This window comes from Pinus tabuliformis, chromosome J (genome assembly GCF_031772625.1).
Source record: "Pinus tabuliformis cultivar Carrire ecotype Pingquan chromosome J, CPIR1, whole genome shotgun sequence".
NCBI classification, from domain to species: domain Eukaryota; kingdom Viridiplantae; phylum Streptophyta; class Pinopsida; order Pinales; family Pinaceae; genus Pinus; species Pinus tabuliformis.
In genome coordinates, this window is record NC_142295.1 from 1,109,084,336 (window position 1) to 1,109,108,401 (window position 24,066).

Below are 24,066 nucleotides of genomic sequence, written 5' to 3' on the forward strand. Positions count from 1 at the left end.
GGCCTCCCTTTTGGCTCACTAGGTTACATAGTGTCCTGTTCTACACTTCCACTACCCAAATTGTATTTTTTTGGTAATGCATTCTCATTTCAAGGTGGTTATTAGAGTTATCTAAAGTCCTAGAGAATTTGGGGATGGTTTCCCTCATTTAGGAAACATTGAACCTATGCCTTGTTGTTGGTTAGTCTTAGTCAAATGGTTTCCATCTCTATCCTACATTTTTTTATTTTCCATGACTGTATCACCTTTTTTGTTAATTTGGTTGTAAGTAGATTTTACCTTGTTAATTGGTACATCTAAGAAAAAAAATATTGTAATTCTATACTTTCCATGGATTGTTCAATTTTTACAATTGTATGGTCTCTAAAAATTTTATTCTCTATTTTATTTTCGACATTGATACTTACCACACTTATGATCCTATTAAACAAACTTAGAAAGTCTAATCTCAAAATTGTTCAAAAAAACTTACTCTATATCATCATTTAATAGTTTTCTTATGATTTTGATGAGGTATTAAGCCATCAACTAGAATTCTATCATCATTATAGTTTGTCCCACTAATTGGTATGCTAAAAATGGATGAGTGTGAATGCAAGTATTCAGAAAATTACCATTAAAAATACCATTCAAACCTAACACTTAACACTGAAGTTAAAGGAAGTAATGAATATATCATAATCATTGATCTCCACCCTAAGACTTGAGTCAAAGAAATTCCATGTTATACAATGCAATCCCCATCTTAAAAGCAGGTTTCACAAAGAATCTTCAAAAAAAAAATCAATAAAGAACCGTGATTTGTCAATGACGACAATCTCCAAGTTATTATTATCATCGAAGTTGATATTTAAGAAATTACATATATCAATATAAAAATTGTATATAAATCCTTATCTAAACATACAAATTATCAATAAATGTCCAAGTAAGAATAACAATAAAACATAATGTCCTTGAGAAAATGAATAATATTTTCTACAAAAATACTTATAATATATGTTACTTCTTTCTTCTTCTTTTAAATATTACATGATTTTTATTATGAAAATGGCATTATATAATAAACATATATATATTATGATAGCATGCAACTACCTATAAGGATAGTAAATCTATTAGTAGAATGAGATGATGGAGAAATAAGTATAAATAGATAATAATTTTAGGAAATGAAGTTTCTAAATTCAATTTAGCAACATTCATTTGATATATGGATGAAAGGGAAAAGGAGGAACTTGCACATTTTTTATTAATAGTAATTAATGGTAGCCTTGTAACCATAACCAACGTGGAAGGAGGAGGATAAATTAAACTCATAGTCACAATATAACCTTGAAAAAATTTTATTGGGGAGAAATATCGACAACTTATAATTTTTCTAGAAGGAGATGATATCACCATTTGATACAGTTTCTATAATATGTTTGGTGTTCATAAATCAAGGAGACACATGAATTATGTTGTGGGCATGCACTACTAAGTTCATGGGAAGAATAATGAGGAATTTATAAATTAAAAAAAATGACAATGAATATTAGTCTTCATAACAATGACCAACTTAGGCTGATGAGATGAATAAAAACTGCATTGGATAAATACTTAAGGGGGTTGAGTGGAAGCATCACAAAATGGTAAAAAATTGATAAGAAGGGAAAATCTATTTTAGAAGATGATGGAAGATTTTGGAATAGTTATAATTATAAAAGTACTCCTTAAATGAACAATCAGGTGGCAAATGGCTTTTGAACTATAGAATTATTTCCATATAAAAACATAAACTATATAGTGTGGATGAATTAATGATCACTATGATATGAAGTAATATGCAAACAATGAGATTTAAAGTTCAAATCTTATAGTTCAAGTAGATATAAAATAATATGTAAACAATAAAATTTAAGGTTAAATCTTGTGTTTCAATGAAAAAAATAATAATTATGCTAATGTGACCAAGGCCGAAGCAATTCAACCATATAAATCAAACTTCATACAAAACAGTCTTAAAAAAAACCTTAATTTTTCCCGAATTATTTTAATTTTTCTTTTCTTTAATGCTTTATTTTTGTTCTCATAATACGAACAACGAATTTCATTTTCGAACCATCAGTATAAAAATAAATTGAATCTCCTTTGACTTACATAAGAGGTTGAATCACGGCATCAATATATCATATTGTTATTTTCTCTCGACCGTATATACAGCTACAACGAATAAAATCATAACTAGAGTCCTTGGATTCTGGATTCTCCCCATATAGTAGTGTCTCACCATACGTTTAGATATACGTTTAGATAAAGAGTTTCAAAATGGATTCTTAAACATCTCTTTCGAGGACTTATACTCCTTTATTCTCTTAAAGCCAGGTAAATAGATGTCTTGGAAATTTAGTTACTATTTTTATAATATACTTCAAATTTAATTTAAGAAATAATAATAATAATTTAATAAATAAATAGATGCATATTTTTATTTCATTTATATATAAATATATATATATATAAAAGTGTATTTAACTCTGAAAACAAGGAAAATTATTTTTTAAATTAATTCTTTTAATTAAAATAAAAATCCAAATTAATCTCTATATAATTTTTTGATTATATATATATATATATATATGTATGGATCAATTTATAGTTGGTAATTTTTTTTTTATTCTTTTGTTTCAAGCTGTAAAATTAATTAATCATAAATGCATGGTATTTTTATGTTTTCATTTAATTAAATTCAAAAAATCATAATATTATGGAGAACATGATAATGACTTATAAGTCATATTTTTTGTAACTTAGTTCTGATATATCATATGTAACAAACCAAAATCAAAACATACAAACTATTTACATATTTATGCTTTTGAATATCAATACGAAATTTTTAACTTATAAACATATAATTTTTAAAAACATGTGAACATAAGACTTACCTATAATGCCACAATATACATTATTAGTGATTTTGGAGTTATAACACTACTTGGATCTTATTAACCCCAACAAAGTTTTAGGTATGACTCTCCACTCAAATGTAAGATTAGGTGCACATATTCCTTCTACAACTCACCATCCCCAAGCCCTCTATCAACTACTATAGTTAGTGAATCATTTTTATCCCAGCATTCTTCTCTAGGAAGAATGAATGTATCTCGTATTTTCATCTATTAAATGGAAAGGGGATTTATAAGGAATCCACATGCACACAATCTATGTTTCACCAAGCCAATTTTTATTTTCTTTGTCTTAAATTTTCCTTAAATCAACTTTTTTCTTAATTTAACTCTTTCTTAACCATATTTTTTTTAATTTAACTCTGGCTTATTTTATTTCATTTTACATTTCATTAACATTACTTATTCTTATTATTTTTATAATTTAATTTTGTATATTTATTCATAACTTTATTTTATTATATATCATTTTATTTATTTACTATTATTTTTTCTTTATCATTTATTGTTTTATCTATTTATATATAATATTATTCTTATTTATTGATTCATTAATATAAATTACGTGAGATCAAATTATACTTTAAGTTGCATTTTGTTTCATTACACTTTAAACATTTGATTATGACTAATGTGACATTTACATTAAATTACTTATGTGTACATCAAGAATTCCCTAATGATGTAGTATTTAATTCCGTAATGATGTAGAATTTAATGGTGAGTATTTAACAAATAATTTCAATAATTCATCAATTATTTAGAATAGTTTCAAGATAAATAATAAAGAATATTTATGCAAAAATATCAAGTCAAGTTGCCTTTTTTCTTTTTTTGAATTCTACTTTTCCGTTTATCTTGTTTCAAGTATTCCTAAAATATGATGGTAACTTTTCATACACCTTATTATTTTATAGAAGTGATCTTAGAAAATTCATGGCATACATTCTTACATACTATTTGTTGAGTTAAATCCTCTTGTAACATGTGAAATTTGTTATCATTTTTTTAATTGCTAGTATGGGACCTATTTAAGGAGTGCCCAAAAATGCATTTATTCATTGTGAATCCAAAGCCTCGCCATAATAAAATTGAAGATATTTTATGTGTTTATTATGTTTTTATTTTTCTCTCCTTTTTTATTAACAATTCTAAGGATCAAATTTCTTCTATGAACTAATTTTCTATGCTTTGTTTTTTATAACTATTTAATCAAATTCTATAGGATAAAAGTGTTTTACTCTAAAAATTGTCATTTCTTTTTAGAAAGAGTATAAAAACAGTAATTTGTACATCTAAAAATTGTCATTTCTTTTTAGAAAGAGTATAAAAACAGTAATTTGCACATTGGAACTTTCGTAAAGGTAGCGGAATCGACGAAAAGAGGGAAATATAATTCTTATGCAAGGATCTGTGTATACATGAATATATCAGAACCTTTACCAGAATCCATTGAGCTTGAATATCAGGATGAGGTATGGCAGCAGCCTATAGACTACGAACATATACCGTTCAGATGCCGACGATGTCATGTATATGGACATCTTGCACAGGATTGCCCACAAATTAGACCCGTGGAAGCAGATAGACCAGTGGAAGCAGATAAGGACAATACGGGAGAAATAAGGGTAGACAAAGGAAAAGGTATGGGAGGGGAAGGAAATGATTTCCAGGAAGTACAGCGGAGGAGGAAGTCGAATCCTGGCCCATCAAAGCCTACATCTAAGGAAACAAATTCCAAACTTGAGAGTCAAAACAAGTTTAAAATTCTTCAAGAGAACGAAGAAGAATCTGAGGGAGGGAAAAAGGAACAGGAGATTACTGGAACAGCCCCAATGGAAATCATCAAGGATGGAAAAAGAAAGAGCAGGAGTCCCAGTAGAGAACCTGAAGAGGAGGCGGAGGTAAGATTAGGTACTATTGAAGAACAATCAATGATAGGTATGGAAAATACAAAAGAAGCGGGTTCGGAGGAAGAGAAAATATTGAAGAAATTACTCAATGAGTGGAAGAAACTGGACGAGAGATTCATCCCAGAAAAAGAGAAACAGTTATATAAGGAAACCTTTCAACGATATAAGGAGAAGAAGGTAGGATTAATAGAAAATAGGTCAGATCAAACAGGAAATCAGGAATCCCAAAACCTGGAAGGGGAAGGACATGGCAAGGGTGGAAGGAAAAAAGGGAGAAGAACATTAAATGAGTCAATTCAAGCAGTGGGTGAGACTCTAGTGAATTCAGGAAGGGTAATACCTCTGTCTGAGGTATTCTTACAAACACCTAAAAAGTTATAAATGATTGTGTTAAGTTGGAATATTAGGGGATTAAATAGTAAAGGGAAACAGAGATATTTGCAGGAAAGAGTGAAGAAAGATAAACCAAGCATTTTGGTAATTCAGGAAACGAAAATGGAGAGCCAGCAGCTGGCAGCAACTATAAACAATTTGAAAATCGGCTATGAGGTCATGGCCCTGGATGCAGTAGCAACAGCAGGGGGTTTGGCTATCTTGTGGAACCCGGAAGAGGTAATTTTTGATCATTGGTTTAGTTTGCCTAGAATCCTTTCAGGAGTATTTCGATTAGTGGGGATGGGGGAAAGAATCCTGTTCACAGGTGTATATGGACCCCATAGTTATAGGGAAAGGAAAGATTTCTTGAAAAATATCCACACCATGAGAAGTTTCATCCCGCATACACCATGGATAATTGGAGGGGATTTTAACATGATAAGGAATTTAGGAGAAAAGCGAGGGGGATTAAGGAGGGAGGATCAGAATATGGAAGAGTTCAACGACATGATTAGGGACTTGAGATTGGTTGACATCCATACAACGAATGGGGTTCATACCTGGAACAATCGAAGAGGAGGACAGAATCAAATTGCTTCGAGACTCGATAGATTCTTGCTGTCAGAGCAAATTTTGAACCGGGATGTGTTTATTGAAGCTAAAATCCTTCCCTGCCTTGGGTCTGATCACTGGCCCATAAGATTGGATATTGATATTAAGCAGGTGAAAGGGAGGAAGCCCTTCCGATTTGAATCTTTTTGGCTTAGAGATCCACAATTCATAAAGAAAGTAGAGGATTGGTGGAATCAGAGCAATTTCAGGGGTAACGGGAAGATGCATACTATACAATTGAAGCTCAAGGAACTTAAAAAGAGAATAAAAGAATGGAATAGGAAAGATTTTGGGAATATTTTTGAGGCAAAGCTGAAATTAGAAGGAGAGATGGAGGAACTCCAACAAAAAATAATCACTGAAGGTAGGGATGAAGAAAAGAGTAGGGAGGAAGGAAGAATTATAAGCCAGCTGGAAGAGAGAAGGAAACAGGAGGAGATTTTGTGGAGGCAAAAATCACGGATAAGATGGTTAAGGGAAGGGGAAAGGAATACAAAATTCTTCCATCAGGCTATGGTTCAACGCAGACAGAGGAACATAATTTTTTCAATTAAAAATGCTGATGGGGAAAGAGTACTCGAACAGAAGGATATAGAGAAGACTTTGGTTGATTATTTTAAAGGGATACTATCAGAAAACCAAAGGGATAGAGGAGAAGCTATTAATACTATTTGTAGGGAGATACCACGAATAGTAACTGAGGAACAAAATAAGTCATTAATGAGGGCAGTAACCTTGGAAGAATTAAGTGAAGTAGTGATGAGCATGAGTACGAATAAGGCTCCAGGTCCGGATGGGTATACAGTGGAATTCTTCCAGGCTAGTTGGCATTTTATGGGAAATGAGATACTGGAGGCGGTGGAAGAATCACGATTGCGACAGCGAATATGGCCTGGAATAAACTCGACTTTTCTGACCTTGATTCCTAAAAGCAATACCTCGGAGGAACCACAGGGCTTTAGACCCATAGCATTGTGTAATGTTATTTATAAGATAATATCCACTCTCATAGTGAAGAGGCTGAAACCTCTATTACCCAATTTAATAGCACCTGAACAGACTGGCTTTGTGGAAGGCCGACAAATATTGGATGGTATCGTGGTATCTCAGGAGGTGATACATTCATTGAAGTTGAGAAAACAGAAAGGGATGTTAATGAAATTGGATTTGTCTAAGGCTTACGATCGGCTGAATTGGGAATATCTCAGAGCGGTTTTGGGAGCTTTTGGTTTTGAGAGCAGATGGATAGCTTGGATTGTCAGTATGATATCCACCCCGAATTTTTCAATTTTGGTTAATGGTATTCCTACAGATACTTTTAATGCCACCAGGGGTATTCGGCAGGGGGATCCAATTTCCCCGTTTTTATTCATCTTGGCTATGGAAGGATTAAGTCGAAAACTTAAAAAAGAAGTCAGTGAAGGGAGAATCAAAGGAATAAGGTTATGGGGGAATAATCTGATTATCACGCATCAACAGTTTGTTGATGATTTAATGCTCTTTGGAGAAGCGTCGTTGAAGGAGGTGAGAAGTTTCAAGAAGGTATTAGAAGTCTTCAGGAGCGCATCAGGTATGGAGATTAATAACGACAAATCTTGTACATTTATATTTAATTCACCTGAGGCTGTCAAAGCTCATTTAACTAGAGTTCTAGGTTTCAGACAGGGGGAATTACCCACCAAGTATCTGGGTATTCAATTAGATATAAACCCTAACCGCATAAAGAATTGGCAGAGTTTATTGGAAAAGCTCAGAAAACGATTAGCAAATTGGTCGTTCAGACTACTGAATATAGCAAGCAAAATTGTTCTTTTGAAATCGGTTTTATTATCTATCCCAATATACTCCTTATCACTTATGGCTGCTCCAAAAGGGATTTTTTCCAAAATGAGAGAAATAATGGGCAAATTTCTATGGGGGGGTCCTAAGCAGCAGAAGAAATGGACTCTGGTCTCATGGAAGAATGTAATAAAAAGGAAAGAGGAAGGGGGCCTTGGAGTAAGAGATCCTGAAATTGTAAATAAGGTTTTAGGGGCGAAATTATGGTGGCGATGGGTACAGGGGGGTACAGATGTATGGAAAAACATATGGAATCAGAAATATGGAATGCCTGATACAACTGAAGGGCGTTTACGAATTGAGGAAATTCCAAGGGGATCACAAATGTGGGAGTTAGCAAGTAGCAATAGGGATATAGTAAGGAATCTTGCCTTTTGGGAAATCCGTGATGGCAGATCAGCACGGTTTTGGGAGGAAGGGTGGCAACAGTGGGATAATATGAATCGAATCCAAACTCTTCATATAGTCCAACAAAGAGCGCAAAGAGCAGGAATGCAGTATGTACGGGATTATTGGAAGAGCGAAACAGTGAATGACATATGGAGAGTCTGGAAATGACCAGAGGAATTGGATGAAACTATAAGTCAAGAGGTTGGCTAGGTGTATAACAGGGAATTAGAATCGAGAAAAATTAAAATTAGAGACGGGAAGGATATCCTTAGATGGGGCAAAGCGATGAAGGGTCTGTTTACAGTCAAAGAAGCATATTACTGGGCAACGAGGGAGGAAAGAGAGGAGGATCCAGTGGAATGGAAAAAGATTTGGGAAGGTAAGTGGTGGCCAAAAGTAACATATTTTGTTTGGTTGGTGTGTAGAGGAAGGATCCTGACATGGGATAATATTCAGAAGAGAGGTATGTATGGACCGTCAAGATGCTATCTTTGTAGTAAGGAAATAGAAACTCAGGAGCATTTACTGAACAAGTGTCTATTTACTCGAAGTTTGTGGGAAGAGATCAGGATACTATTTGGTAAAACAAACAGGGATCCAGATAACCTCAGGAACACTTTGCTTCAATGGGGAAAGGGGAATTTTCAAAGCAAAGTTGTAAGAAGGATATGGACTCTGGCAGTGGGATTTATAATTTGGGAAACTTGGAAAGAGCGAAATCGAAGAATCTTTCAAGATAAAAGAAGTCATGAATCGAGAATTTGGGAGGTAATATGTAGATCGATCAAAGAAACGGTGTTGTCTGAAGTTTGGGATGAACAGGATTGGAAGCTGAATCCGGAGGAACAGCGAATTGTTTCGAAACTGAATATGGATGTAACAATGATTTACCCTAATACAAAGAAGAGACCCATACGCGGAGTGCAGAGCCCCAATCATTTTAGTTTGCCCGGAGAGCGAAGGATTAAATTAAGTTTCGATGGGGCCTCGAAGGGCAACCCCGGACAAGCAGGTCTGGGAGGCATATTTAGAGATAGCAGCGGTATTACACGATGGATATATGCTGAATTCGGAGGAGAAATGACGAATAACGAAGCGGAATTGTGGGCAGTATACCAGGGACTCCGAATAGCGGTTAGAAACGGTTATATGAATCTTGAAATTGAAGGAGACTCCCGGATCACGATAGATATGTTGAGAAAACTAAGGGATGGCAAGCGCTGGGATCATGTTGCGAAGAGTTGGCGGACAGCAGGGATAATACAGGACCTTGAAGGACTGCTGAGGAGGATCGACTATACGATTATTAATCATGTATTGAGAAATGGCAACCGGGCAGCTGACTTATTGGCTAATTGGGGAAGTGGAGGAGCGGACAGGAGAGTGGACGGTAGTTGGATGTCGGTAAAAGATGATCCGAGGTGGATCGAGTTAAACAATATATTAACCCAGGATTTGAATGAAGCGAACGCACAAGCAGGGAATGCATAGTCACCTCCTGATCATGGTAAGGAGGGATAATCGTACAATAAATCATGATGGCTTAGAGTGTCTGCAGGCTCGCGCATATGAATTAAATGTTCAGGAGGGTAGGATTAATCAACCCAAGGGCCGATTGCTCATTCCAAGAAGGAAAGGGGACAAGGTACCGAGGACGGGAGATAGTTTTGTCAGAGTGATGGTGATCGCTCCCAATTATGATAACACAAATGGAATGCGGATTAATGACGACGACGGGACGCAAGGAAGCTTCAAGAAGCTAAGGTGGTCGAGCAACAATACATTAAGCTATGCATGCAGTAGAATAAACCGAAGTAGGAAATTATTCGTGAACCAGAGCAAGGTGAGGGGAAGTGATAGGATTTTGGAGCAGACGGGGGTAGAAGAAATGGCAGAGGGTCAAGACAGAGATGTTGGAAGATGGACGAGAAGTAAGGAGGCTAGTCGAGAGCTAAAAGGTAAGCGCCAAGTCGAGGAGACCATGAAAAAGATTTTGCTGAATATCTCAGAAGATTCAGAGGATGAGTTTGATATACGGGATTATATTTTGGAGGAGGAACCCTGGCGAGTACAGGCAGGTAAAGATGGTAAGGGGAAGGAGCATGAGACTGAGGAAGAGGACCGGGAAGCAGATGATGAGTATAAGGAAGCGGGCAAACAAACAACGGGTGGCCGACGAGGGAGGAGAATTGGAACGCGAGGGCAGAAGAAGGAATGTGTTAACCAGCGAGGCAGAGGGGGATCGAGCGGACGAGGAGGACGAGTGAGTAGGAATGAAAGATCAGAGTTTGAAGAAGGAACTGTGAGTGAGGCAAGGGGAAGGAAAAGAGGTAAAAGAGATATGAGGAAGAAATTGCAGGAGGCAAAAGAGGCTTACTATCAGGACACCAACTCGAATATTCGAAGAATCATTGAGCAATTGGAAGATGAAGCTATGCAGGAGATCTCAGAGCCAGAAATGGAAGATTGGGAGCAGTATTTGCCTGACCCGGGGCATACAAGAGGGAGAATGTCATTGTATAAACAATCTTTACATGTTTATTGGGGAATGAAGAGATTATTAGCCAAAGCAATGGAGCAGGTAGCCATGGAAATGGTTGAATTGGTTCAAGGTATCCCTGTCTTGAAAAAGGAGCTGAAAAATATCCAAGTTACTTTACTGATGCAAGAGAGGAAGATGGACGAGATTATGAAGCTATTCCAAGCAAGCGGTGTGGGAGTCAAGACAGAGAAAGAGGCCAACCCGGAGACAAGGAATCAGTAGAAGATGGAGCTGCTGCAAGGAGGTTTTTTACTTTCAGTTTTGTTTTGATATACTAGTTACTAATGACTCAGATGAAACTTAGTTTGAATGTAGTAAGATTAGATGGATATTTAGCATGGACAGAAAGACTGGTTGTATACTTTTTTTGGATGGCTGTTAAAAATTTCAGGTGGTCAAGAAACCCGGTTTCCCTTAAGGGCGGGTTGAGACCTGCTCATGTATGTACTGTTCTTTTTTTCCAGTAATAGAAATATAGTATCTCGCCTCAGCTTACAAAATATATATATATATATATATATATATATATATATATATATATATATATATATATATTGTAAATAATTTTATTACTAGAATGTTATGAATTAGTAGAATTTGGAAAGATTTGTGTACTTTAAGATAAATATAAATCCTTAAGATACACCATATTTTTAAATAGCTATGGTGGGATGCTATGTTAGAAGAGTAAAAATCTATACTAAAGAATGATGCATAAGAGACTCTATGGAAACTAGTATGCAAATGAGTGATTAATTCTAGACTCTTGTTCAAGATTAAACATAAATACATTGAGAGGATTCTTCTTTTGATAAATAAATGACTAATGTGAAAACATAGCACATTCCATAGCCCAGTATGAGGGTTATATGTTATTCGATTCATGCTAAATGTGGAGTTGACACATACTTTTTAGAAATAAAAATAAAAATAAAACATTCATTAAATAAAAGAAATGTCAGCTGTAATGAAAAACTTAAATGAATATACATATGTGGTTAGTTGTAATTAAAAGTATTATAAAATATTAAAGATTTCACTTCTAAAAATATTTCATTCTCACTAAAAATAATATATATATATATATATATATATGTTAAGAAAACAAAAATAAAAAATATATTTTCATTTTGAATGTGAAGAAAATATAAACTATTATACTTTTTACAAATATTTCAATATAAAACTTGAATAAATTATTTGAATATTTATATTAGATAATTTATTTCAATATTAATGTTATATATAGAAAAAAAAAATATATTAATTATAATAAAATATTCCAATTGGAGAAAAAAAAATTACTTCTTAAAACATATAAAAATATAAAATTAACCCTGATTTAAAATATATAATAATTAAAAAACATAAACATGATAAATTCGATTTTTCTCAACCCTGGTTAATTCCTTGTTTAAAATAAATGTATACACTTCTATCCAAATCATCATATATTGAACATCTATTTTGGTTGGGATGTGTAATATCTTTTCTAAATACGAGTAATATGGAGTTTGGGTCTTAATCTTGTGGGTAAATAACGAATCTTTACAAGCAGTTCTGAAAAGCAAGAAGTCGGGAATTTGCCATAAGGATATTTTTTCAATACGGAGACATGGAAGACATTGTGGACTCAGATGTGACTTGGCAGGGCGAGCTGGTAAGCCACCGGCCCAATCCTTGCCAAGACCTGGAACGGTCCATAGTATTGGGGTGCCAATTTGGTTCACCTGCTCCACTGCAATGTGCTTCTCTTTGCTTGAATTCTGAAATACACATGATCGCCGACTTGGTATTCTTTAAACCTCCTTTTCCGGTCGGCAAAATTCTTTTGCCTATCCTGGGCGGCTTTTAAATTTGACCGTACCTTTTTTACCATTTCTTCCATTTCCCCAAGCATTTCTGGCCCCAACATTAATTTGTCTTCTGGTCCATTCCAGCTTGAGGGTGTGCGACACTTCCGTCCATACAGCACTTCGAATGGGCTCATTTGCAATGACGCATGATAGCCATTATTGTATGCGAATTCGACCAAGAGCAGGTAATCTTCGCACCTGGTCAGCTGCTGCATAACATATGCCCTCAACATGTCTTCCACCACCTAGTTCACCCGTTCTAATTTCCTGTCTGTCTGAGGGTGATATGCCGTACTAAAATTCAGTTGAGTTCCCAGTTCTACAAACAATGTTCTCCAAAAGACCGATGTGAATCTTACATCACGGTCGAAGATTATTGTTTTTGGTAGCCCATGCAACTTAAATATGTTTTGCATAAAAATATGAGCAATCTCAACAACTCTATAAGTAGATTGCACAGGGATAAAATGTGTTGATTTACTTAATTTGTCCACCACCACCATGATGGAGTCGTTATTTTTCCTTGTCTTGGGCAAACCTGTTATGAAGTCCATAGAAATGGTTTCCCACTTCCATTCTGGAATGGGTAACGGTTGCAATAGTCCCGTAGGGTGCTGGTGTTCTGCCTTGATTTGTTGACATTCTAAACAACGTGCCAGGTATTTCGCCACATCTCTCTTCATGCCTAGCCAAAAGTATTCTTTTCGGAGGGCAGTGATCATTTTCTCATAGCCTGGGTGTCCAACATAGTGGTTGATATGAAATTCATCTAAAATCAGATTTTTGATGCTATTCTGTTCGGGCTCATATAGCCTCTTCCTATAGTACAACATTCCAGCATCATCTACCCCATAATCTAGCTGATTTTCCTTACTGGTAGGCTGTTGTACTTGCTGTTTTATCTGCTGGTATACAACATCTTGCTCAGTTGCCTTTTTAATCATCTCCTCGAAGGGGATTTTCCATTCACTATAGGTAATTTCATATAAGCACTGTAACTTTCGACTTAATGCGTCTGCCACCCGATTCTCCTTCCCTTTCAAATGTTTGATTTCAAAGTCAAAACCACTTAGGAAATCCATCCACTATGCTTGCTTGGCATTTAAAGTGGGCTGGCTAAAATAGTTGGTCAGACTGTGGTGGTTTGTCAGCAATAAAAATTTTCTTCCCATAAGGTAATGTCGCCACATCTTCAAAGCGTGTATGACGGCTGCCAATTCTAAGTCATAAGCGGAATAATTCTGCTCATGTTCTTTCAGTTTCCTTGACTCGTAAGCGATTACCTTACCTTCTTACATCAACACGCCTCCGACTCCTTCCTTGCTTGCATCAGTGCACACCACATCATCCTTATTGGGGTCAGCTATGCTCAGAATGGGTGTAGTGGTGAGCAGCTGCTTAAGTTGCTCAAAACTTGCTTGGCATTCTGGCGTCCACCTAAAAGCTCTTCACTTTTTCTGCAAGTAAGTAATAGGGTACGCTACTCTTGAGAATCCTTCTACAAATCACCTATAATAACCGGCTAGTCCCATGAAGGATCGGATGTCTGCCACATCCCTTGGTACAGGCCATTCCATTATGGTCTTTATCTTTTCAAGGTCCACTGCGATCCCTTCTTTTGTGATTATATGCCCCAAATACTGTATTTCCTCCTTAAATAAGTCACATTTTCTGAACTTAGCATACAACTAGTGTTCTCGGAGGGTTTGTAGCACCAACCTAAGGTGCTCCTTATGTTCCTCCATGGTGCGAGAATATATAAATATATTGTCAATAAATATTAGCACAAATCGATCCAAATATTGATGAAATATGTTGTTCATTAAACACATAAAGGTTGCAGGGGCATTAGTTAACCCAGGTAGCACTACAAACTCATAATGCCCATACCTTGTTCTAAAAGCAGTCTTAGCTATATCCTCGTCCTTGATCCTGATTTGGTGATAACCCAATGGCAGATCGATCTTGGAAAATACTGTTGCTCCCTTTACTTGATCAAAAAGTTCATCGATCTGGGGTAAAGGGTACTTATTCTTGACGGCCAATTTATTCAACTGACGGTAGTTTATACACATACAAAGAGTCCTGTCCCTTTTCCTCACAAATAGTACCGGAGCTCCCGAGGGAGACACGCTAGGGCGAATGTAATTTTTGTCCAGCAGTTCCTGCAATTGCATCTTTAACTCTATCAACTCAGGTGTACTCATTCGGTAAGGTGCTCGGGATACCGGGGCTACCCCTTGTACCAATTCGATAGTAAAATCTATATCTCTTTTAGGGGGCAATCCGGAAATCTCTTCTAGAAACACATTTGCAAATTCTTGTATCACAGGGATGTTGTTTAATGCAGCTGATTTATCTTTTGAGTTAGCATAGCCTACTTGAATGGCATACATCTGACACCCTTTCCTAATACATCTTGCCAACTGAGAGGCAGTTATCGGCCGAATCTGCACAGGTCGCTTAATTCCCTGCATTTCCTACTATTTTCCAAATTCATCCCTGTAATAGATGGTCTTGGTTTTACAGTTGACAAGGGACCAGTGTTTTTCTAGCCAATCCATACCAATTAGAATGTCATATGATCCAAGGGGAAGCACATTTAAATCTGCTAACACTGGCTGTCCCGCTATCTTTAAAGGGCAGTCATTGACTTTTGCAAGCACTCGTCTCTTGGCCCCTGTATCCAGCTGTACTAGCCAAGGATTCTTGAATTTAACAAGTTGCAGTTTACAGCGCTCTACAACGTTAGGACTAATATAAATTAATGTGGCTCCAGGGTCAATTAAAATAGTTACAATAAGGTGTGAGATTTTACCTTCAAATTCCACCATAGTCGGCTGGTACTCCGCCTAACGATCTTCCAGGGTGGCATTAATCCTTGGCAGACTATGTCCCACGTCACCAACCATCAATGCTTCATGGAACTGGGAAATCTGTTCGGTTCCCTTCCGTTGCGGGCAGTTTTTGACATAATGAGGTCCACCACACCCCCAACACTGCATGGGGGGCCTTGCTGTCCCTTCATGGTCAAATTTTCCAAATGGCTCGCTGATCCTAGACTCACCCATGGGCTTTGACCTAAAGGGGCCATTCTGTAGATTTTTACTGTTTTTCCCTTTTGCCAAGCCCTTATTACCTCCACCCCGACTCCCTTTACTATTTCCAGCCAATCTGTTATTCCTCTTATCAGTCCATCTTTTACCTGGAACTTCTCCCTTCTGTTTACTTTGTTGGTAACAAATTATGGCTTTGCGTATTACTTTGCCCATTGTTTTCGGATTGTCAAACTCAATTCTTTCCCTCATATACGAGGGCAGGACGTTGATAAACCGTTATACTTTAGCCTTTTCCTCCCTAATATAAGGTACATAACGAAGTAATGATGTAAATCGAGTAATGAATTCATCCATGGTCTGTTGTCCTAGACGCAAATCATGGAATTCCCTTTCCTTCTCATCGTAGAAATGTTCTATCAGATACCTTTCCTTGAAATATCTTTGAAATTTATCCCAGGTAATATTTTGTTCACTTACTCCTTTCACGATCTTGACTTCCTCCCACCACAGGGTGGCCTTCCCTTGTAACTGGAAAATGGCTAATCGTGCTTTCACGTTGTGATCGTATTCGTACAATTGGAAATATTTGTTCATATTAATTAACCATGCCTCAACTGCTTCCTCTTGTTCTCCATCAAAGTGTGGCAGTTTCATCTTGCGGAACTCCCCTTGCAACTCTGTCCATTGTCTTTTTGATGTCTACTGTTCGGAAGCATTATCAGATCGTTCCTCCCTTTCTTCATTCCTTACTTCTGACCCCTCTGGTTCTGTGTGGTGATTTTGTTCCTCTGACACTCTCTATTGCTCAGCACTAGGATTCAACGGTTGTTGATTCTATTTATCTGATAGGCTCTTTAGAATTATTTCCTGCTCCATGGTTAATCTGGCGTTATCCTCTCGTAACCAAGCCATTTCATTCTTTAGTTCCTGGACTGTCTCTAATATTGCAAGGTTTTTATTACGAGTCTCCTCCCCAAACTGTACACATAGTTCTGGGTTATCCCGAAGGCTTGTTGCAGGTCCCTGGCCTGCTACAGACCTATGCGGAGCGCTACCTCCCCTTCGCATGCTTACTATCTTCTGTCACTTTGTTGTTTCCTTTGCCTTAGCCTCAAAATGGAACCAAAAGAGAAGTTAACATATTAACTATTTTTTGTAAATATAAATAAAATTGTGACTGCAAAATTTATAATGGTTTTACTTCGTTTATTTACAATTAGTTTTGTTTAATTGTTTCGGTGTTTATCCCAAAGGCCACAGTTTTTTAAACCTGGCTCTGATACCACTTGTAACATCTCCACTTTAAAAAAAAAAAAATTACCGCAACTATAATACATCCACCTCTTGGGATTTACGCAGTTGAAATTTCAAAGAACACGCCAACATATTAATGATCGCCTTTAACACTAAGGTTTGATTACCACCTAGTGGTCCAAGTGGCACATATTTGTTTACCAGTATTTCTTTACACTGCTGCCATCACGTGGCAGGCCATACTTACTGTAACTTTTATTAACTCCTCTGCTCCGTCCGGTACGTGGCCTGAGCAGAGCTGTCCGGTCTCATCTATCTATTTGGAAACCCCGCCCTAATCAACGGTGCACTATTCTCTCCGCAATCCAACGGCGGCAGTCTCCTCGGGGTTTACCTCTTCCGTGGATTGCTATGAGCGTGACCTCATTTGGAGGAAAACCTCTGGCAGAACCTGCTCCAGTCCTGCTCATTCTTCAGCAGCTCTGTTCTGTTGGTGCACAGAGCTTGGTCACGACCGGTGTTCCGCCTCAAACCCAGTATTTGATAGCTAATACGTCCTATAGGTAATCTCTGAGCTATTGTTTAGTTGTTACGTATATTTTACCTATGATGAAGTCGTTTACTACAGCGCTAATCAAGATTTTCCTCTTACAGTTTCATATGTCTCGTAGAATGAGGGGAAACTTACCCTTGGTTAATTCAGGAGGAGAGGAGCTCCTACAGCATCGGCTTGACATCCTTTTCGAGTAAGATCCACCGTGGTGGAAGTGCTCCCTAGCTGGAATTTTAGTTCTGAACAGTGTAATGACTTTGGCTCTTGCCAGTCCACACCTTAAGTTATTGTTTATATTTCATGCAGATTAAACGTTCAGAGGGTTTGGAGGGTAGTCACCCTGATGACTAGAATCACCCTTAGAATACTTTTAATGGTCTTCTCTGTATACTCCGGGGTTCATGGCTTTTCACCCACAGTGGTGTCGCCATCCCTGATTTGGACAGTTCTTTTTTTTTTAATTTAAAAGTGTATGAAGGGAATTTATCGGCTATAACCCTATTGTATACTTCCTGTTACAATTCACCATCTGGTGCGACTACTCTAGTGGATGCTTGGTTAACTTTCCTTTATGCATTTGAACGTTTATGAATGTATATATATGTGTAGGTCTCCGGATTTACTTCTCCTAATAATTGCTCCTATGTCTGTGTTCTAGTTATATGGTTTGTGCACAGAGGGTTATGTTTATTTCTGAAGTGTGGCCTCGAGCCCTTTTTTTTTATCGTTGTTGGTATCCCTATTCTTCCGGTAATATCACGTAAGAATTTCTCATTAAACCCCCACTCAGGGTTCTTCCTCGACCGCATCGTCCTAGCCAGTTTATCCTTGTTCCTACTAGGTCTGAAGCCTCGTCAACAGGGTTGGGTTTATTTGATTTACTCTTTCCTTTATCCGCTGGTCTCATTGTGAAATTATTCACACTGCTAAATTTTTCTGGAGCCTATATAGAGGGCTTCATCCCTGGAAGTTCTAATTTGGCGAGAGAGAATCCTTTTGTAAGACTCGACCCCAGAATTCCATTAGGACTCTCCAGGATTCAAGTCTCGGATGACCTGTATGAGGCCGTTTTTCTCAAATCTCTGGGATTGTGACCCTACACTCGCACAGTTATTCTTTTTCAGTGTTAACAGTTCTAGTATGCAATTCTCAGCTCTTCCGTATTAGTTTTTGTTTGCCTATATTTTCTCAGAAGTAAGAATTGTATACTTTGGCCCTCAAGACCTACTATTGGTTATCAATACGGTTTTAATGGAGTCTGTGTATTTTGTTTACTTCCAAGAATGGTGCAGTGTAATGTATCACTGTTATCTCCTTCCTATATACTAGAACTGTTACATGAACTTCTCTTTACAATTCTTCCGCGTTCAGATTGTCTTTTCTATAGTATGGTGTAGCAATAAATATATATATACTATTCTTCTTGTATGTGATGGCACTATACGTTAACTTTCACCATTCTTTCAGGATTTTCGATAATCTGTTTAAAGGAAAGAATGAAATAGAACTGCATGTTTTCACATTATTTCCTGTATATGGTAATTCGGTGGCGTTAACTCTTTCAATTCTTTCTCTGAATTTCAGATGGTCAATACTGAGTTTTTTCCCACCTCTAGTAAGAATTATATTCATGTTGAAAGGTATTTAGGAACACAAAAACAAATAAATGAGTCGAATGTACTGTCGTCCAAACCACAGCAAGATAGTTCCTCTACAGGCAGATTTGGTTTCCACAATCAATATTTTCTGTGCTTAAGAAATATTGATTTCTAAAATAAAAATATGCATCTGGGTTCCTTCAAAAGTATAATAATTATAGTATTCTATAGAAGAACCTTCTGCAAGCACCATCACATCCACAGAGTCATAATATCAACAATTCACTGTCATAATATCACAATTCACAGTCATAATATCACAATTCAAGAGAGAGTATTTCATACCTGGTTGCTTTAATTAAGTATCTTCATAGAAAGAGATCACCTCTAGATGTAGCTAGTCACACCACCCGACCGTGAGATTGTCTTTCGAGACCAAATCTCCCCCCTAGCTCTCTTGCAGGAACACCGTCCTCAGTAAGAACGATTGCACTTAGTGCTTGGCTATCTGGCCTTTACAAGATTTAGTCGTTTTTCTATTTTTTCCTCCTCTGCCTGTCCCTACAGCACATATTTTTCCTCTACCTTCCTCCTTTTCTCTGGAAGCCCTTCCAGTTAGGGGAGGTAGTTAGGGTTGCAACCACAGCAACCGCTTTTGCCCAACTTCCTCCTCAAGAAGTTGCCAGCACATGAAGAAAAAATTTCCTACTCTTTTGTTTTTTTTTTTAAATAATAATAAAAGGATTATTAAATTTCAAATGACTAATATATTGTCATATTCAGTTTGTCTCTTATCGCAATAAATTTAAATATTTACATTTTCTCGGGGCATCACATCTCCCCCTCCTAAGATTGGACACGTTCCGATGTCTTTTGACCATAAAAAACCGCAGGTAAGCTTGTTTCATAAGCTCTTCATCCTCCCAGGTGGACTCATTAGGCCCAAAGTGCTGCCACTGCACTTTAACTTGGGTAATAGCTCCCTTCCGCAACTGTACTTCTCTCCGGTCGAGAATGTTCAGCGGCTCGACCAAGATTTCTCCTTCCGGTTCGACCTACAACATGCAACATTTTAAGTTAGTTTCTTTTAAAGAAAAACTTTCAGACTGGTTACTGGAATGATTCTTACCTGTACATCCTGCCATCTGATTACATGTTTAGGGTCATAGACGTATTTTTTCAATACGGAGACATGGAAGACATTGTGGACTCGGATGTGACTTGGCAGGGTGAGCTGGTAAGCCAATGGCCCAATCCTTGCCAAGACCTGGAACGGTCCACAATATCGGGGTGCCAATTTGGTGCACTTGCTCCACTGCAATGTGCTCCTCTTTGCTTGAATTCTGACATACACATGATCGCTGACTTGGTATTCTTTAAACCTCCTTTTCCGGTCGGCAAAATTCTTTTGCCTATCCTGGGCGGCTTTTAAATTTGACCGTACCTTTTTGACCATTTCTTCCATTTCCCCAAGCATTTCTGGCCCCAACATTAATTTGTCTTCTGGTCCACTCTAGCTTGAGGGTGTGCGACACTTCCGTCCATACAGCACTTCGAATGGGCTCATTTGCAGTGACGCATGATAGCCATTATTGTATGCAAATTCGACCAAGTGCAGGTAATCTTCCCACCTGGTCAGTTGTTGCATAACATATGCCCTCAACATGTCTTCCACCACCTGGTTCACCCATTCTGTTTGCCCGTCTGTCTGAGGGTGATATGCCGTACTAAAATTCAGTTGAGTTCCTAGTTCTGCAAACAATGTTTTCCAAAAGACCGATGTGAATTTTACATCACGGTCGGAGATTATTGTTTTTGGTAACCCATGCAACTTAAATATGTTTTGCATAAAAATATGAGCAATCTGCACAGCTCTATAAGTAGATTGCACAGGGATAAAATGTGTTGATTTACTTAATTTGTCCACCACCACCATGATGGAGTCGTTATTTTTCCTTGTCTTGGACAAACCTGTTATGATGTCCATAGAAATGGTTTCCCACTTCCATTCTGGAATGGGTAATGGTTGCATTAGTCCCGCAGGGTGCTGGTGTTCTGCCTTGATTTGCTGACATTCTAAACAACATGCCAGGTATTCCGCCACATCTCTCTTCATACCTGGCCAGAAATATTCTTTTCGGAGGGCAATGATCATTTTCTGATAACCTGGGTGTCCAACATAGTGGCTGATATGAAATTCATCTAAAATCATATTTTTGATGCTGTTCTGTTCGGGCACATATAGCCTCTTCCTATAGTACAACATTCCAGCATCATCTACCCCATAATCTAGCTAATTTTCCTTACTGGTAGGCTGTTGTACTTGCTATTTTATCTGTTAGTATACAGCATCTTGCTCGGCTTCCTTTTTAATCATCTCTTCGAAGGGGCTTTTCCATTCACTAAAGGTAATTTCATATAAGCACTGTAACTCTCGAATTAACGCGTCTGCCACTCGATTCTCCTTCCCTTTCAAATGTTTGATTTCAAAGTCAAAATCACTTAGGAAATCCATCCACCGTGCTTGCCTGGCATTTAAAGTGGGCTGGCTAAAATAGTTGGTCAAACTATGGTGGTCTGTCAGCAATAAAATTTTCTTCCCATAAGGTAATGTCGGCACATCTTCAAAGCATGTATGGCAGCTGCCAATTCTAATTCATAAGAGGAATAATTCTGCTCATGTTCTTTCAGTTTCCTTGACTCGTAAGCGATTACCTTAGGTTCTTGCATCAACACACCTCCGACGCCTTCCTTTCTTGCATCAGTGCACACCACATAATCCTTATTAGGGTCATCTATGCTTAGAATGGGTGCGGTGGTGAGTAGATGCTTAAGTTGCTCAAAACTTGCTTGGCATTCTGGGGTCCACCTAAAAGCTCTTCCCTTTTTCTGCGAGGAAGTAATAGGGTACACTACTCTTGAGAATCCTTCTACAAATCGCCTGTAATTACCGGCTAGTCCCATGAAGGATCAGATGTCTGCCACATCCCTTGGTACAGGCCATTCCATTATGGTCTTTATCTTTTCAGGGTCTACTGCGATCCCTTCTTTTGTGATTATACGCCCCAAATACTGTATTTCCTCCTTAAATAAGTCGCATTTGATGAACTTAGCATACAGCTGGTGTTCTTGAAGGGTTTGTAGCACCAACCTAAGGTGCTCCTTAGGTTCCTCCATGGTTCGAGAATATATAAGTATATCGTCAATAAAGATTAGCACAAATCGATCCAAATATTGATGAAATATGTTGTTCATTAAACACATAAAGGTTGCAGGGGCATTAGTTAACCCAAAGGGTAGCACCACAAACTCATAATGCCCATACCTTGTTCTGAAAGCAATCTTAGCTATATCCTCGTCCTTGATCCTGATTTGGTGATAACCCGATCATAGATCGATCTTGGAAAATAATGTTGCTCCCTTTACTTGATCAAAAAGTTCATCCATCCGGGTAAAGGGTACTTATTCTTGACGGTCAATTTATTCAACTGACGGTAATCTATACACATACGAAGAGTCCCGTCCTTTTTCCTTAAAAAGAGTACTAGAGCTCCCCAGGGAGACATGCTAGGGCGAATGTCATTTTTGTCCACCAGTTCCTGCAATTGCATCTTTAACTCTGTCAACTCAGGTGTACTAATTCGGTAAGGTGCTCCGGATCCGGGGCTGCCCCTGGTACCAATTCGATAGTAAACTCTATATCTCTTTTAGGGGGCAATCCAGGAATCTCTTCTAGAAACACATCCGCAAATTCTTGTATCACATGGATGTTGTTTAATGCAACTGATTTGTCTTTTGAGTTAGCATACCCTACTTGAATGGCATACATTTGACACCCTTTCCTAGTACATCTTGCCAACTGAGAGGCAGTTATCGGCCGAATCTGCACAGGTCGCTTAATTCCCTGCATTTCCTACTATTTTCCAAATTCATCCCTGTAATAGATGGTCTTGGTTTTACAGTTGACAAGGGACCAATGTTTTTCTAGCCAATCCATACCGATTAGAATGTCATATGATCTAGGGGGAAGCACATTTAAATCTGCTAACGCTGGTTGTCCCGCTATCTTTAAAGGGCAATCATTGACTTTTGCAAGCACTCGTCTCTTGGTCCCTATAGCCAGTTGTACTAGCCAAGGATTCTTGAATTTAACAGGTTGTAGTTTATAGCTTTCTACAATGTTAGGACTAATACAACTTAATGTGGCTCTAGGTTCAATTAAAACAGTTACAATAAGGTCTGAGATTTTACCTTCAAATTCCACCATAGTCCACTGGTACTCCGCCTGACGATCTTCCAAGGTGGCATTAATCCTTGGCAGACTACATCCCACATCACCGACCGTTGATGCTTCATGGACCTGGGAAATTTGTTCGGTTCCCTTCCGTTGCGGGTAGTTTTTGACATAATGAGGTCCACCACACCCCCAACACTACACGGGGGGCCTTGTTGTCCCTTCATGGTCAAATTTTCCAGATGGCTTGCTGATCCTGGACTCACCCGTGGGCTTTGACCTGAGGGGGCCTTTCTGTAGATTTTTACTATTTTGCCCTTTTACCAAGCCCTTACTACCTCCACCCCAACTCCCTTTACTATTTCCTGCCAATCTGTTGTTCCTCTTATCATTCCATCTTTTACCTGGAACTTCTCCCTTCTATTTACTTTATTGCTAACAAATTCTGCCTTTGCGTATTGCTTCATCCATTGTTTTCGAATTGTCAAACTTAATTCTTTCCCTCATATACGAGGGCGGGCGGCTGATAAACCGTTGTACTTTAGCCTTTTCCTCCCTAATATAAGGTACATAACGAAGTAATGATGTAAACTGAGTAATGAATTCATCCATGGTCTGCTATCCCAGACACAAATCATGGAATTCCCTTGCCTTCTCATCGTAGAAACATTCTGTCAGGTACCTTTCCTTGAAATATCTTTGAAATTTATCCCAGGTAATATTCTGTTCACTTACTCCTTTCACGATCTTGACTTCCTCCCACCACAAGGTGGCCTTCCCTTGTAACTGGAAAATGGCTAATCATGCTTTCAGGTTGTGATCGTATTCGTACAACTGGACGTATTTTTTGATATTAATTAGCCACGCCTCAGCTGCTTCCACTTGTTCTT

General features: G+C 37.8%; 1 protein-coding gene across 1 annotated transcript; it reads right to left on the reverse strand.

Annotated features, from left to right (window-relative positions):
* Positions 1–15,813: 15,813 nt before the first annotated feature.
* Positions 15,814–16,191, reverse strand: LOC149230941 (uncharacterized). Its single transcript, XM_089381480.1, has one exon. The coding sequence runs from the start codon at positions 16,189–16,191 to the stop codon at positions 15,814–15,816; it is 378 nt and encodes a 125-aa protein (XP_089237606.1).
* Between the last annotated feature and the right edge of the window lie 7,875 nt (positions 16,192–24,066).

Bases quoted from the DNA above. Each gene is read 5' to 3' on its own strand.
- LOC149230941 (XM_089381480.1), bottom strand. From the start codon at position 16,191: ATGAAACTGCCACACTTTGATGGAGAACAAGAGGAAGCAGTTGAGGCA.